The sequence below is a fragment of the Micropterus salmoides genome, unplaced genomic scaffold (assembly GCF_014851395.1).
Source record: "Micropterus salmoides isolate LMB-PRFRI ecotype aquatic unplaced genomic scaffold, ASM1485139v1 Ms_hic_scaffold_21, whole genome shotgun sequence".
Taxonomy (NCBI): Eukaryota; Metazoa; Chordata; class Actinopteri; order Centrarchiformes; family Centrarchidae; genus Micropterus; species Micropterus salmoides.
In genome coordinates, this window is record NW_024041262.1 from 28,386,136 (window position 1) to 28,402,189 (window position 16,054).

The 16,054-nt window shown below is 48.1% G+C and overlaps 1 protein-coding gene across 2 annotated transcripts; it reads left to right on the forward strand.

Moving 5' to 3' along the window:
• The first annotated feature begins 1,852 nt into the window (after nt 1–1,852).
• On the forward strand, nt 1,853–14,372 carry LOC119916368 (rac GTPase-activating protein 1-like). 2 transcript variants are annotated; one of them, XM_038736357.1, is made up of 17 exons: nt 1,853–1,899; nt 2,342–2,462; nt 2,914–3,116; nt 4,359–4,498; nt 5,753–5,825; nt 6,231–6,284; nt 6,359–6,457; nt 8,002–8,152; nt 8,366–8,502; nt 8,995–9,156; nt 9,954–10,049; nt 10,514–10,712; nt 11,202–11,307; nt 11,500–11,632; nt 11,796–11,916; nt 13,048–13,159; nt 14,082–14,372. In XM_038736357.1, the coding sequence occupies exons 2-17, from the start codon at nt 2,372–2,374 to the stop codon at nt 14,125–14,127; spliced, it is 1,923 nt and encodes a 640-aa protein (XP_038592285.1). In that variant the 5' UTR covers nt 1,853–1,899; nt 2,342–2,371; the 3' UTR covers nt 14,128–14,372. The 2 variants fall into 2 exon arrangements, with proteins under 2 accessions (XP_038592285.1, XP_038592284.1); XM_038736356.1 differs by lacking the exon at nt 1,853–1,899 and adding an exon at nt 2,121–2,237.
• The last annotated feature ends 1,682 nt before the right edge of the window (nt 14,373–16,054 follow it).

Here is a 16,054-nt window from a genome sequence, read left to right on the forward strand (position 1 = left end):
AGTCAGATGTCTTTTTTATACACCGCTATGATGAACTACAGAGAGTCAGCACAATCGAGCCAGTAGGGCGTCATGGTGGCGCCAGAGGAAACGCCCGAGGATCACTAAAGTGAGACTTTCTCTGGAGCAAACTTTTGTGCCAGTTCATGAAATCAGTCTGACACGTCTCTAATACACCAAAGCAGGAGGTGAAACCCAGAGCTGCTCTCTGCATCTGTTGATGTCCAGTAATATCTGTTTGGGTTCACTGGAAGTTATAATAATATAATGGAAATATATATTTTAACAGCATATATAAAGTGAAGAGGATCTCCGTGACTAACTTTGGCGTGCATGGAGGACTCATCGTTAACATGTACAAAGTGATAAACAGGACTTAAACCAGCTTAGAGCCAATGAAACGTTCCAGTAATATCTACCCAAAACCCAACCACTAGCCAAAAGGAAAACCAGTGTGATGAAGAACACTGCAACGGAGAGACACTCTGCCTGAGCATGTTATTCTGGAGAACAGTAAACATGGCTTTAAAATGTCATGGAAACAAGATCTCCTGGCGAGACGGCTTTCCTCATCCCAGGATGCTTAGACTCTAGGTCATGCAATGTAATGTCTAGATAACATCTATTGTTTTCTTTTTCTTCTGTTTGTTCTGTTGAGTGATTTTTCCTGATGAGAGCTGGGTTATGTGTTGGTGTGTGTGACTTTCTGTAATTGTGTCCTGCACTGTATAGAGTTGTGTGTCTGTGTGGACCTCAGGAGGAACAGCTGTTGCTAATGAATGAAAATCAAATGAAAAATATCTGATGATCTAAACTGGAAACTATGTACTGTAATGACGAGTAGTACGCTGCTCTGGCATTACGGAGGGCCTTCCTATAAGTTTTAAGACTATCTTGCCAAATTAAACGAGAATTTTCCACTTTGGTGGAACGCCAATTCCTCTCAAGTTTCCGTGATATTTGCTTTAATTTGCGAGTTTCAGTATTATACCATGGAGCTAACCGTCTTTGTTTTAGTATTTTCTTTTTTAGGGGGCACAGAGTCGAGTGTCATTCGCAGTGATCCTGCAGCACTATCAACAAGATGATCGATTTGGGAGGGACTGAAATTAGCATAGGAGTCCGTTACTTTGTGACTAGATAATGTATTTAGAGCTGATGGAATCGCATCCTTAAATTTAGCTACAGCACTATCAGACAGACATCTTGTATAGAAATTTTTGCCCAATGGCGAGTAGTTCAGCAATACAAACTCAAAAGTTATCAAACAGTGGTCGGACAAAGAGGGATTCTGTGGGAACACCACTAAATGTTCAATTTCAATACCATACACCAAAACAAGGTCGAGGGTGTGGTTAAAACAGTGAGTCGGTCTATGAACTCTGACAGAAGCCGACTAATCTGCTGATCTTTTGTCGGTGGAGTCTGGGGATGAGCGCGATGCAGCGACTGTTTCTGGTTAAACTCTTTAGAGAAGCATCCTCTCCATGATGCGTCAGACTGATCTGAGCCGGCTGAAACCAGGTTTACCGCTTCACTGCTCGCTACTGGACCGGTCTCATGTTGTCCCCATTCATCCAGGCTCATTTTCTTCATGACCGGTTTCAGAAAGACAGAATAAATCCATCCATCATTTCTGCTGCAGCTTCAGACGAGACAGCTGATGCTGGTTTTTGTGCTTCAGCAGCTGTTTGTTCGTTTTTATCAGGTGATTTCAGTTCTTTAAATCTTCAGACAGAAAAACAAACCGGTTCCTCTTATTGATTTCTTTACCACGTGACGAAGCAGCCGCGCTGATGACGTCACGGGCAACAGGCCTTGAGCAGGTAAGGTCACGTGGTCTCGGACGCGGCGGGACAAATCAGTGAAGCAGCTGACGATCTGCAGCTTCCTCTTCAGGTGAGTCGGACCTCCAGCCGGTCCCCCTTTCTGGTTCTGAGCACGTGTCAGACTGCTTCCCCCGAGGGTTTCAGAGTTTCAGGGTTTCTGAGGATCCAGATTTTAATCCCGCAGATCACCGCGTGCGCCTCGCGGGAGCGCGCACAGCCAATCGGTCAGAAATGTTTTCAAGCTTCATCGGAGCTGAAAGAGATCCGCGAGCACAGAGGGGGGGGGGGGGCTTCATGGGTGTCTCTGCGTGGTGCAACATGAGGGTCACGGGCCTTGTGTCCGTCTGCAGTAACTCAGCAGGACCCGGGGGGGGATTCAATCTGCTGCTGCAGGCTTTTACTTTGAAGGTTTGTGAAACAGCTGTTAAATTCTGTGTTAACTGAGTGAAGCTGGAGGAAGTCTGGACCAAACTACCAAAATAAGAGTCTTGTTGTTTCTTTTAATGTTGCAGTCGGAGGCGGGGGGGTCAGAGCGGACATTGATGGGGGAGTTCCGGCGCCTTGTGGAGGAGCTGCTGGCTCTTTGTCTCTCGAGGATCACTATGGAGGAGAACGCCATCAGCTGTGATCTGAGTGAGCCCTCAACACCACCAACCCAGGACCAGGTCACACCTGAGATCCACCTTAGACCCGGTGTTCAGGAAGTTGTTTCTTTATTGTCTCACGTTTCCTCCTAAAGTTCTGCACAAACGCGGTAGTTGTGGTGCTCACAGTACGGCAATTAATCGATTAGCCGTCAACTATTAAATCAATCTCCAACTATTTCCTCCTTCCTGAGTCTGAAACTCTCGTTCCAGCCTCTCAAATGGTTCCTGGTTCCTTCGCTCCTCTGACTTTAGCGGACGTCACTTTAAAGACCAGAGAACTGATCGATCAGCGGTGAAAACGTCGTTAATTAACAGAAGTAGTGTTTGTACTAACAGCCAATCACAGAGCTTCAGTGTCTGTCGGTGAGCCGCTGAGGCTCATGGGGATTGGAGTATCTGGAGACACAGATTCAGAGTTCTGTCTGCGGCTCTTTCAGGCCTGGCTGAGGTGGCGAAGACCTGCGAGGCGATGAGGAAGCAGTGGCTGCACGCCGAGCTGGAGATGAAGAAGTACAAGGAGCTGCTGGTGAAGTCCGACGTGGCCAAAGCCGCCCTGGAGGTCAAACTGAAACACGCCCGGAACCAGCTGGACGTGGAGATGAAGAAACGCTACAAGGTCGAAGGAGACTACCAGTACCTGGTGAGTCCGGTCCGCACTTCCTGTTCCCTCCTCCGGGGGAGAAATTTGCTTAAGATATGTTTTCTACCTCTCGATTTAACTGGAGAGAAGACGTCAGATGGAGTTTTGAAGTCATTTGTTAAAAATGTTCATGTTTATTTGTAAAAAAAGAGATCTGTGTTCCACCCGGTGGAAATCCTCCAAAGTCAGTAACTGTTCTGTCCTGACGTGTTTTAACATTTCAGTTCAGAGGAGACGACCTTCTGCCTGGTAACCCTGGCAACAGGTTTCTACGTCAGCCAACACGCAGAGCAGTGTGTGTTAATGAACGAACGTCATGTTGAGCGTCAGCGGGTGGTTTAACATTTTCAACATGTGCTGCCGTTCCTTCAGCTGCTTCTCGTCACGTCGGGGAACCTCGGAGCAGAACTCTGACTCCATGTTCACGGTTCTTTTCCTAGTGGGAGTTCAGAAAGTTCCGAGTTGCCTGGAACGCAGCATTACTCTTCAGCTGGGGCGCGTTCAATCCCAAAATCTCTTGCAACGTTCTGCAACGGGCTTCGAGGTGTGTTTTCTTCTTTCCGGTGGGCGTGTCTCAGCGGCGACAAGTTTGTAAACAAAACGGAAAATGCAGTGCGCTTGCGTCCACAGCGGGGTGTTCAGGGAACCACCGTTTTTCCACATTTCGTCTGCACTGAACTCGCCCAGCTGTTACTTCACTGTCTCTCTTCCTCACTGCGACACTCTGCTGTCAATCAAACTGAACCAGGGACACGCCCCTCCAGCCGTCCTCAAACACCTTTTTCTTTTTATTAAAACACTTAAAAACATGTTTACGTTAATTTTGACTACAATAAAGGACATGATTTCAATTGGACGTAATATTTTACTCAACAAATAAGAAATCCGTCTTTTAGTCAGTTGGCAACGTGGCCCTGAGGCTCCACCCACTCTCCCACACCTCCGTTTTAAACCTCAGACCTTCCGCTCTGTTTCCTCCTGTCCAGACTGACCCCGTTCTGGTTTTAAACTCCGGGGTTTTAATTGCTCGTGAGGATGTAGCCTCGGCATGTCTCCTGTCCACCTTCAGTCTGATAGTTTCACTGCGATGACGAAGACGCTCCGTCACAAACGCGCTGAACGTGACCCGGTTCACAGAAGCAGAGGATCGACCCTTTCCTTCACAATGACTCTGATGTTTCCTGTAGCGCCGCCATCATGACACGCGTTGAGCTGCCGTTGTCTTGTCTCTGTGCTTCACAGCAGAGGCAGATGCAGCTGATGTGCGACATCCTGGTCCACGACAGTAAGTCCAGCGCCTGTCTGAACGATGAACAGAAATCTCTTCTGGCTACGTTTGAACACAAGGGAGCGAACATGACGCTGCACAAGAGCAGCAGACGGTAAGAGACGAGCCCGTCACGTATCCACTGATGAAAGGGTTAAAGTTACATGAACGTGTTTGGCCCCCGGGGGACAGAGGAGGAGGAGCCATGAAGAGTCGGACAGACTCTGTGTGTTGCAGTCGACACACGGAGCCACCAATCGGAGCTCAGGCTCACACATCAGGAGCTGAAGAAACGTTCAGACGTTACGAACTGTGATCACACGAAATGCCCAGATATATTCCAGATGAGGAAGCTTACTGGACAGACTCCACTGCCCCCGGTGGTGACGTTAACCAAGTACATGCACTCAAGTACTGCACTTAAGTACAAATTAGAGGTACTTCTACTTTACTTTTACATTTTCATGCCGCTTTCTCCATCTCAGCGGGAGATCTTGTTCTTTTTACTTCACTTCATTTATCTTCAGTTACGTTCCAAAGTCAGATTTTTACACATGAAGACTTTATAAAATATGATGTTTGGTTATAAATGAAACGGTTTATAAGTACAGCTGGTCCATTAGTGGGTCGACAGAAAATTTATGAGCAGTTTATTTTGGTAATCGTTGAAGTTATTTTTCATGTAGAAACATTTTGTGACAATTTGCTGTTTTTCCTTTTTATTATTTGAATGTAGTTTTAATTAGAGTTAGATCAGCATTGTGATTGTGTCTGTTTGGGCAACTGTGAGAACATTTCTCACTATTTTCTGAATCTTTAAAATCAATGACTGGAGAAAGTAAAGCCGGGTCACGTGTGGCCGCTGCTCTCTGTTCAGCCAGGTCAGTTCTTCTGTCGGGTCCTGGTTGTGGTGCGGTGGTGGCTTTATAAAGCTGAGAACATCTGAAATCAAGAGTCTGGGAGGATTTATTTCAGAAGTTGTCCGGGATTCATTCTGGGAGGTTTCGGGGTTTTGGTTGCTTTAGAGTAGCCTGGGAAGATTTCAGGATTTCATTCAAGGATGTCAAAAGGTTTGAGATATTTCCTGGGGTGCAGGATAATGAAGTTTCAGAAGTTCTTTGGGAGACCCAGGCTCCGGAGGGTTCCAGTGGTGGATGAGGAGGTTTGGGGGATCTGGAGGTGGTGGCAGGTTGACCCTGTACATTGCAGACGTTCTGTACAGGTTCCAGGGCTCTAAGTAGTTTTGATGGCAGGAGTCGTCCAGTCGATTCTCAGTGGGATCAGCAGCAGTAATGCAGAGGAAAAAGGTGGAATTTAAACTTTGAGAAGCACAACATGTTGTTGAGTCTTTGTCTCTTTGTTCTTTCAGGTTGTCCGTGATTGACGAGTCATCTTTCCTGTCTCACTCTGATATCAGCTACGATCGGACCGATGACGACGTGGTACACATGTTTGTCTGTTCCACAGACTGGATCAGGACCAGCTGCTGCTTTTAAATGTTTACTGTTAATTTGTCCTTCAGATCGGGGTTCACGTTGGTTTCTTTCTTTCATCTGATGAGTTCACTTCATTCTTAGTCACATAAAGTGGCAGGCAGTGCTCGGATTCCCCCTTCACTGTCCACAAACCTCTTTGAGACTGTTCTCACGTTGTCCTGGACGAGTGGTGCCCCATATTTATAAATCTTTTAGTCATATTAATAACTTTGTTAAATTAACTAAATATCTTTGATAGTTGCTAAGAACCAGACCCCAGCAACAGGTTCTGCTTAGTTAGAAAGATTAGAAGCCATGTTGCCCATCAGGACAGCAGCCTGACGGGACTTTGGGTTTTTCATTTTGTTCCAGGACCTGGACACAACAGTGATCAAACCCCTGAGATCCAGAGCCAGAGAGAGAAGGGTCAGTGTGACGAGAGCTTTCCATGTTTCCCAGCATGCCTATGGTTTGTCTGACGTTCTGTTGGTCCCCTGCAGCGCTCGTCCATGGGGCCGGCTGTCGGCGCTCTGGCTGGGAAGCGAGGGAGGAGCGGGAACATGTCGGCAGAGCTGCTGGAGAGAAAAACTGTGGACAAGGTGAGCAGGAACATCTGATGAGACATTTAAATCTGTGGGCCCCACGTAGAACAAAGACACTCCCAGGTCTTAGTGAAAGACACACTTTGAAATGTAAGTTACACCAAAGCTGCAAGCAGCGCTGGTCCTGATGCACGTTGGAGCGTGCTGCGGCCACGGTGCAGCTGCGGAGGTCGTCGGTGTGGCTCTGAATTATCATGTGTTGGTTAAACGTCGCTTCCTGTGTGGCTCTAGAGAACATCTATGTTGGTGTGGAAACTTTCATCACGTGGCTCACTTCCTGCTGCCAGTAGGGGGTGCTATAACATTGATTGAATTTCGGCTTGGCGACGTGTTGAGGGCCGGACTCTCATCAAACATGCAAAGCTTCGTACAGATGTGAGCAAGTACACTGAAGTTACAACAACTTCCTGTTCCACGGCGAATCAGACAGCACTACGTTCAACAGTTCCTTTAGACTGCACAGTGAAACTTTTATATCGATCCGATTAATTCTGCAGGAGAAGTTTGTACGGAACGTGTAAATGGACAAAAATTACCATTAAACTTAAAATTGCCAACTTCCTGTTGGGTTTAGGGGATGGCTCCAGGATGTTACGTGAGCCACAACAAGATTTTGTGCATCTAAGTAAAAAAACATGGTGCTGGGGCTGCGTCGGTCACTTCCTGTTGCCTGCAGGTGGCGCTTTGACTTTGACTGAGTATTGGCATATAGAAGTCATCCAACCTGTTAAACGTGGCACGTGTGGCCGACTTCCTGTTGGGTTCAGGACATCGCCACTGGAGGCTTTTTTTGTAGGTGTGGACATGAAATATCTGCCACAAAACGTTTGCATGTTTAAACAGCCAAAAATGTGCTTCATTTGCCAAAGAGGGAGAGAATTCCTTCAGGTTCAATAGGGTCGTAGCCGCTGTTTTTCACCCTCAAACTTTTTTTTTTCCTGTCACGTTGTTCGTCGTCACCTCTCACTGAGATATTTATTTGATCGTTATTTTTTTGATCATGTGTGAGCTGCAGCTCCTTCTGTGTCGGGTAGTTTTGTCTGTAATGATAGAATGCATAGTATTCTGAAATGTTTCTGTGATGTAGTGTAGTAAAAGCAGCATACAAAGAAAATACTAGTGTAAATCTACATAGTTACTCTCCACCAGGATCTATTGGTGGATGTTGTTGGCAGTGCAGCCTGAGATGAAGCCTTCAGACACTACCCGGGGCTGCTACTCAAACATCAGTCAGAGATGAGGAAGGCTAAATACAACATCATCTAGAGCCTCGTTTAGACCCAAGAGTTCCAGAAAGGTTTGGAAACAAAGTCCCTGATGCTCCTGTTTCCATCTGAAGAAGCGTGAAGATCAGACATTAAAACACGGACATCATGGTTATTCTGCTTTAGAACGTAACCGGCATCCCGCTACATTGATTAACTGGTTGAAAATAATTAGTACAGATGACTCCACATCCCAGAATCCTCTGTCTCAGTAAGACCGTTCCCCAGTCTGTGGTGTGACTTTAAAATGTTGAGCTGAGTTTGTGTGTGACTCAGGAAGTGGAGACGATAGTGAAGGCGTCCGTGATGACCCCTGAGACCGGAGGGCAGATCCACATGGTGGTGGGAATCACCCAGGAGAGCCCTGACCCCCCATCCCGGACCGTCACAAAGGAGTGTGCTATCTCCATCGGAGGAGGAGGAGGAGGTGAGGATTTCTGTTCATCAGTGAGAGCCCAACATTTATTTACTGTCCTCAGAGAGTCTTCAGTACTGTGATGTTTAAGGAATTATGTGCATTGGCTCCACTGACAGATAAATATCAGCTGCCGCCCGTTAAGCTGCACAGTTACACTGAATCAGAACATCCCAAACTTTCTGAACACAGTCTGAACTCTGTGATTTGGTTTTTGTTCCTCAGACCAAACCTCTGTGTGGTTTCCCTGTGATGAAACGGAGCCTGAAACTGAAGCAAAGAAGGTGGAGAGCTCTGCAGTCAGAGCGCCGTACACCTGCAGAGCTGAGAAAACCCTGAAACATGTCTTTCTTTCTAAAACGGTACGAGCTTCATTACCAGGTGTCTCAGTCTGACGACAACAAGCATCCCTGATCAGTCGTAAAACCTCAGATAATGAAGCTTTAACAGCTCCAGGGTGGGTTGAATCCAGCTCAAGTCCATGGAAACGGTACAGAGTACCTGAAACATCCGAGGTTTGTAGTTAATGGATGGTGTAATTTTACATGAGAGAAGAGATATGAGGCAGTTTAGTAAACATCACAAGATGAAGAAGTCCATGTAGCTCTGACAGTGAGCAGAGGGGAGCGGATCAGTGACGACAGGCTGGGATCTGGGCACCATAAAGCTTCAGTGACGGGACAGTCAGACAGTGCTGGATGTGAAAAAATCTCCAGCAGAAACCAATGGAATATAAAACTGAAGTACTGAGAATTATGACATAAAGTTATTTCTTTATGACATGGCTCCCATCAGGACCACAGACCGAGTTCTTACATCCGGTCTGTCTGTGGCCTTTATCTGCCTCCCTGCAGGTGATCCGGCCGGAGACGTGCTTGCCGTGCGGGAAGAGGATCCGCTTTGGGAAGATGGCGTTGAAGTGCAGAAACTGCCGCGCTGCCATTCATCCAGAGTGCAAACTGAAATTCACTGACGGCTGCTCTGCCACCGCTCCGGCAGGAAGTTTAGCTCAGCAGGTACCTCCAGAGTGCTTTAAGGCTCATTCGGACGTCATTAAGCCCCATGCAGACAAAGGACATGGGGGAGGTGGGGAGGCTCCTCAGTACTGTAACTCCTCGTTCAGCATCAGATTTTAATCCTGGTGAAATGAAGGATCTAGACTGTAACAGACCTTCAGCAGGACAAAGACTAAAGAGAGAGCCTGAAGCCATTAAATACACATGTTGAATCATTCAGGGTGACTCTTCCTGAGGACATCACTGTCTCTGATGTCCAGAATTCAGATCAGAAACCAGAGAGAGACGCTGCAGAACCTCCTCAGAATCTTCATGTTAAGTTTCCTTCAGTGACACAGTAATCCAGTGATAGCTGTCTGTACATCCATGCTAACAGCTAACTACAGTTTGACTACACGTGAACATACAGGCTGTAGACAGAACAGCAGCAGCAACCTACAGACCATCCGATCGCTTCAATTGTTTCTGTTGTCATAGTGGTTCTAAATAGCCCTAAAAGTTGGTGTTAGCATTTTAGCATCTGTCAGATTAGCTTCATTTTTGACTTCCTCCATTTTCACACAAGTTACACTGAGCCGATGAAATGCAGAGAAGGATCCTCTGAACCACTTTAAAATACAAGGACAATGTCCAGACTTGATTTAAAGGACAGGAGGAGCAGCAGGATCAGAGACACAGGGGGTCAGGGAGGGGACCAGAGAAGGGGCTGTTAAAACCAGGCAACCTCGCCTGGAGAGGGGCTGACTGAACTACCCTGTAAAACAGACCTGAGTCAGATGTTGTTTCTTTCTCTTCAGAACTCATTGGAGGCGTTTGCTCCAACAGCCCCCCCCAGAGTACCTCGGCTGATTGTGGACTGTGTGACAGAGATCGAGCGGCGGGGGCTGGAGGAGGTGAGCTCATCCTCAGGCTTCAGTCTGTATGAGTCTGACTTTTATTCTCATTGAGTCCTGACTACAAGCCCTCCTTTAGTCAGGAGAGTGTTGCCTTCTGGGATGTTGATGAATGAAGTTAACAGCTGCTACCAGGTAACACTACTTGAGGATAAGTAGAGTTGCAAAGTGGGAGGAGTTACTAAAAGGTAAAATCCCACAAGCTCCCCTGCTGAATCACCACAACTCAAGAACAGCTGTCAGGAAAGATCTGACTCTTGATAAAGTCAAAGTTGCATGATGGGTATTGTAGTATTTACACCCGCTGTCTGCAGACAGGACTGTAAAGGAATGCTGCTGTCTGCAGGGCTGGACAGAGGTTAACTTGCTGCTGTCTGCAGGACTGGATAGAGGTTAACTTGCTGCCGTCCTGCTGTCTGCAGGGCTGGACAGAGGTTAACTTGCTGCTCTCCTGCTCTCCACAGAGAGGACTGTACAGAGTTCCTGGAGGGGAGCGTCTGGTAAAGGAGCTCAGAGATCGGTTCCTCCAGGGGAAAACTCCGCTCATGCTCGGTAAAGTCCATGACGTCCATGTGCTGTGTGGACTTCTGAAAGACTTTCTGAGGAAGCTGAAGGAGCCTCTCATCACCTTCAGACTGCACAGGACCTTCATGGAGGCTGCAGGTATGGAGAGGGAGGGAGACAGACGGAGGTCATGTATCCATACTGTTGTTATGTCGTGAATCGCTTCTGTAAATGCCACGTCGACTTCCTGTGTGTCCTCTGCTGCTCATCTTTCCCTGTGAAAGGGTTTTTTGCGGAGTTGTTCTTTATGTGAATGGAGGCTCTGAGTACAGAGGGGGTCGTCCCGGGGTGCAGAGCCCCTTGAGGCAAATCGCTGATATTCGGTTATATAAGCAAAGTTGACCTGTCTTTGCTGCAGGAGATGAAATGTCTGAAAGAAGTGAGGAGGTCAAATCAGTTAGTGATGTTAAAAACTCTTTTAAAATGAAACCAGGAGTGAGAAGAGACTTTTATACATCATCATAATCATACACTTTGATCACATCGTGAAATCGGGTGAGGGAACCCTTTCTCTTTTCAGTCTGGTTGTTAAACATCTCAGAGCCTAATATCGTCTGTGGCATCACATCTCTCATCACTGTGTTGCAGAGCTGGCTGATGAAGACAACAGCACTGCCATCATGTACCGGGCCATAGCCGAGCTGCCGAAGGCCAACAGAGACACGCTGGCCTTCCTCATGCTTCACTTACAGAAGTAAGAGCACAGCTCCTCTCTGAGGCCTTCTGGTGGACACTGAACAGAACTGTGTCAGCAGCAGAGACTCCGGCTGCCTCACTGCCTCACAGTTAACATGCAGAACACCTCTCACCAGCACACACCCCGACATCACCCTGCTGTGGTGGAGCCAACACACACAACACCTTACATGCTGTATTTATTTTTTAGGGTGATGAAGAGCCCCAAGTGTCAGATGGACCACAATAATTTGGCCCGGGTGTTTGGACCAACTCTAGTGGGACACGGGATGTCCGAGCCGTCTCCAACCACCATCATGAGAGACACCAACACTCAGCCAAAGGTTGGCTTGTTTCTGAATGTCGTACTAAACACTGGACGGTTTCTTACAGCTAACACCGTGAATCAGATGTTGTTAGGGTTTCCTTTCGGAGCAGCGGCTGCAGGGCGGAACAAATGCCGTCCTTCCCCTGAGCGCTTCATTATGGCCTCTGCTCTCGTCTCAGGTTATTTGCTGCATGTTGTCCCTCCCTGAAGTCTACTGGAGACGTGTCCTCTCCTCCCAGATGGATCAGATCCCGTCTTCGTCCTCCAGCACTACGACCTACAGCCAGGATGACGGACACGGTGAGTTTCAGACGCTGTACGTGTCATCAGTGGTCTCTTGTGTTCGCAGCGGCAGCATCAGTTTGTCCGTCACTGCTGTCCCGGCTGAAAAATGATCAGCTGGGTCCGTCAACAAGTCTCTTACCCCCGTTCGAACTAGCACAGTCGAAACCAGATGATCTTCTCTTCTGAGTAAACGACAACCAAAGCAGGGCTTGGTTTGTTCCTGATTAGTGTTAATAGTGTTAGTGCCATTTTTAAATTCAGTCTTAGTCCTGTGTCAAATGTCCTTGTTAGTTTTTGTCATATTTAGTCGACTGTATACTACTGTTTTTAGTCTAGTTTTAGTCATTAAGCATCTTTTTAGTCTAATCCTTACTGCTGAAGCATGTAGGCCAGGGGCCCACTGTGAAAGTGGGTTTGTCTTATTAATATTATTATAATAATAAAAATGATCATTTGTAGCCATTTTGCTGCGGCTGTGTTTGAGACCTGGCCTTTCTTTTCTCCGTGAGAGAGAGTTTAGAGCCCCCAGCTGCAGCAGTAGGCCTACAGGGATCATGGGAAATATTCATCCAGCCAGAGGGAACGATCGCCAACTGTTCGCAGCGCGTCTGCCGTCCCGCGACACGACCCGTACCGGAGAGGGAGTGGGGCGGACCAGGGCCAGGAGATCGCGGAGCGACCGTCTTCCCTCTGGCTGGTTGAAGTCTGACGCTCTGCACTGGAGGGGGCGTGGGGCTCCTCCCCCTGAACTCTAATGTCAATAAAGCAGCTGTCAATATTTTAGAGACCCCCAAAATATCACAAGTCATGCTTTTAGGGGAGCTGATGTCTGAGCGCCTCATTCTCCCGAGCGTGTTGTGTCCTCGCGCACCAGGCGTCGCCCCGGTCGGCCAGCATTCAAAGCACAGGAAGAACAAACGCCGCTGAACGCTGTTCAAGTGAAAATGTAGAGGGAGAAAATATGGCCTGTGATATTTTGTCTCCTCATTACTGACAAAAAGATTATTTATTTATTAACGATATTATTTTTATTATTGCGTGTTAATGTAGTCCCAGCGTCTGAGGACACGGTCGTTGACGAATACATTTCGTTTAGTTCCGTCTGATGAAAGTAACGCCTCTCCTGACGTGTTGTGATGTTTGCAGGTCGGCTGTTTAGGCCTCTGACGTCTCCGGAGCTGAACAGCAACTATAAGACTCCCAGCAGAGCATCTGTGAGAGGCAGGATCGTGAACCTGGGCAACACTGTCTCCAGCACGTAAGTCCACCGCAGACCAGGGGCCCGTACCATGAAGCCGTTTCCACATTAAAAGCCTCGGGCTCTGAATAAGTGGTCGTCCAGCTCACTTTAAGAACATCAGATTTCTTTATTTAACACGCGCAGCTGTTCCAAAAGCAGCGAAACAAAAATCCATTCATGCCATAAAACGGATTTGATTGCTGAGCAGACGGTGTGTGTTCATAGAGTTGATCTGTTACCTGGAACAGGTAGCTGCTAGAAGTCTGAAAACCCAGGGTTAACCCCGAAGTTACCTCGCTAAGCTCACTTCCTGCTTCGTAGTACAGGTTCCTGGTCCAACCTTGAGTCCACTACCAACACCCCTGATGGGTTTATTAAAGCCCAGCGGCCGATCAGAGGTCTGTCCCTGTTGGACCAGCAGCCAGTAGAAAGACCTTCTGCTGGTCTGAGTCCTGGAGTCGAATCATCAGTTAGTTCTGGTTCCATCTGTATTTCCGTCTTCTGTCTCAGGAAACTGAATCTGTTCTGGTCTCATTTTCGACTAAATGATAGAATAATCATTCAGACCTTGTCCAGCTCTCTGAGGTGTCCCCAGGCCTCATGGGATATATAACGTGTTCTGGTCTGACCACAGGGAGTCCAGCACGAGCCTGAAGGTTCTTCACCGAGTCCGCTTTACTGATCAGTGGTGCGAGTAGTTTACCTGTTGATCAGACTCTTTGGGTCAACTTGGGTCAGTAAAGTCGGAGTTCTGCGGTTGCCATGGTTACGCCAGGCTCCTGCTTCTCTGATCAGTGTTGAAAAGGTCCCGGAGTCTCCTGGAGGTCTGTGCCCCCTGTGCCTGATGGGTAACTCGGCTCTGAAGGTGTCAGGTGGTGGACTCGCGGGGACTGGACTTCATATTCCAACGGCTCTTTTCTGCTGTTTGTTTTCTCTTCAGGGGCCGAGCAGAACCGGGGAGGAAGTTCTTCACGTCCCCCAGCTGATCAGAACAGAGTGAACCTGGACACAGGACGCGCAGCACGTAGTACTGCTAGTTTACCTCTGCGTACCAACAGGAAATGATGTAATCTGTGAAAGAAAGCTTTGCATTGTGGGAGAATAGTGATCATCATTAGTGGTGTGTGTGTGTGTGTGTGTGTGTGTGTGTGGAAGATGTTTCTGGGTTTAAACTGTGAGAAAGCGCTGCCATGATCTGTTTGTAAGAAACCAAATAAAATATTTGACTCCAGCTGGTTGCTGTTTTCCTGACAGGAAGTGGAACCTGTGAGACACCACAGCAGTCAGGATGAACCTGCTCACCGCTAATGAGTCTAGAACCGATTTGCATCCAGTTTCCAGCTGAAACACATTCCTGAAGATGCATTTGTTGCATCTCTATCAACTACAGCCACGTGTAACTCCGCTCTCTGTAGCCGAGTTTATTCGCTCCAGACCAGCTGACGGTTAGACAGTTGGATGGAAACACGGCGGCTGACTTGACTCGTCATCTTCGGGTTTTCTGTTTAAAGGTACAGTGTGTCAGAACGGAGACTCCACCTGTTGAATTCATACTCCAGAAAGATAGGGGGCAGCACAACTCAGTTAGCCGTGCAGCTAACTTAGCTGTCCTATTGGCTGGCTGACTGGGCCACAGAACCGGGCTCAGCAGCCTCTGACGCAGACCAGTTTGACAACAGGGAGATCAGTACAAGGTAAATTAGAGCGGCTGTGACCAGGACTCTGACTCCGGGGGGGACGAAGACACGGCGAGTTCAGGCGGGGACAAGAGAGGCGTTGAGAGGGGGGTCGGGCATCAGAGAGGAAGGATATTTTCACTTCTTACTTGCTGAATTATGGATTTATTTCCCCCAGACCAGAGCTGGGGATCGTTAGTTTCTGTGAAGTGTGTCTGACGAAGACTTAATGAGGCCATTAGTTCAGAAAGAGAGAATCTTTGATAAAGAAAACAGGTGGGAGAGTTTTATTTTAACTGAAGCTCCAATAGCTTGCAGACCACACGGACACGTAAAGTAATGGTTGTAAAGCGGGGGTCGAGCAGGAACATGGGGGCAGCAGAAAGCCTGCATCCGGACCCCACAGATCCGGACCCTGGGAGAAGAATGTATACCAAAGGGGGGGAGAGTGGATTAGCTGCATGCTCTTATGGGCTTCACTGAGTGATCACGTCATGAGATAAAAACCCGGATCAGGTACCTGAAGCTGCCCCCTGCAGGGTTGGTGTTGAAGGGGAGTTTGTTGGAAGGCAGCAGGTGGTCCTCCGCTGAGGCCTTGGTGAGGTCTGCAAGGGGGAAACTGCTTTGTTTTCACTAGTGTTGCTGCATCTGTAGGAAAAACCTTTACATCAGCTGGACGGCCAGGTGCCTGTGCGTTGCTCACCTGGGGAACACATGGCACCAGGATGCACTGTGGGAAGCAGGCGAGCCGGCGGAGGCCGTGTGATGCTGGGAAACCTTGGGTCCTGCCGTTACGTCCACTCGTGGAAACGGTTCCCTGATGGCTCCTTCCAGCAGGATAATGAGCCACAAAACAAAGGTCGAGGTGTTGACTTGGCCTCCAGAGTCCCCAGATCTCAGTCCAGTCCAGCACCTCCGGTCCACGGAGCCCCTAACTCACGACTTAAAAGGATCTGCTGCTAACGTCTTGGTGCCAGATACCACAGCACACCTGCAGAGGCCTGATGGCGCGTCCAGGTCCTGGTGGGTCAGGGTTGTTTGGCAGCCGAAGGGGGACCAGCACGGTATCAGGCAGGTGGTCATAATGTTAAACTACTTTACTGCTACTAGTTTATAGCAACATTACCTTCGCTGTCTGTACCTCTGTGTGTATATTGTGTAGGCTGCCTCCCTCTCTCTCTCTCGCTCTCGCTCTCGCTCTCGCTCTCGCTCTCTCGCTCTCTCTCGCTCTCTCTCT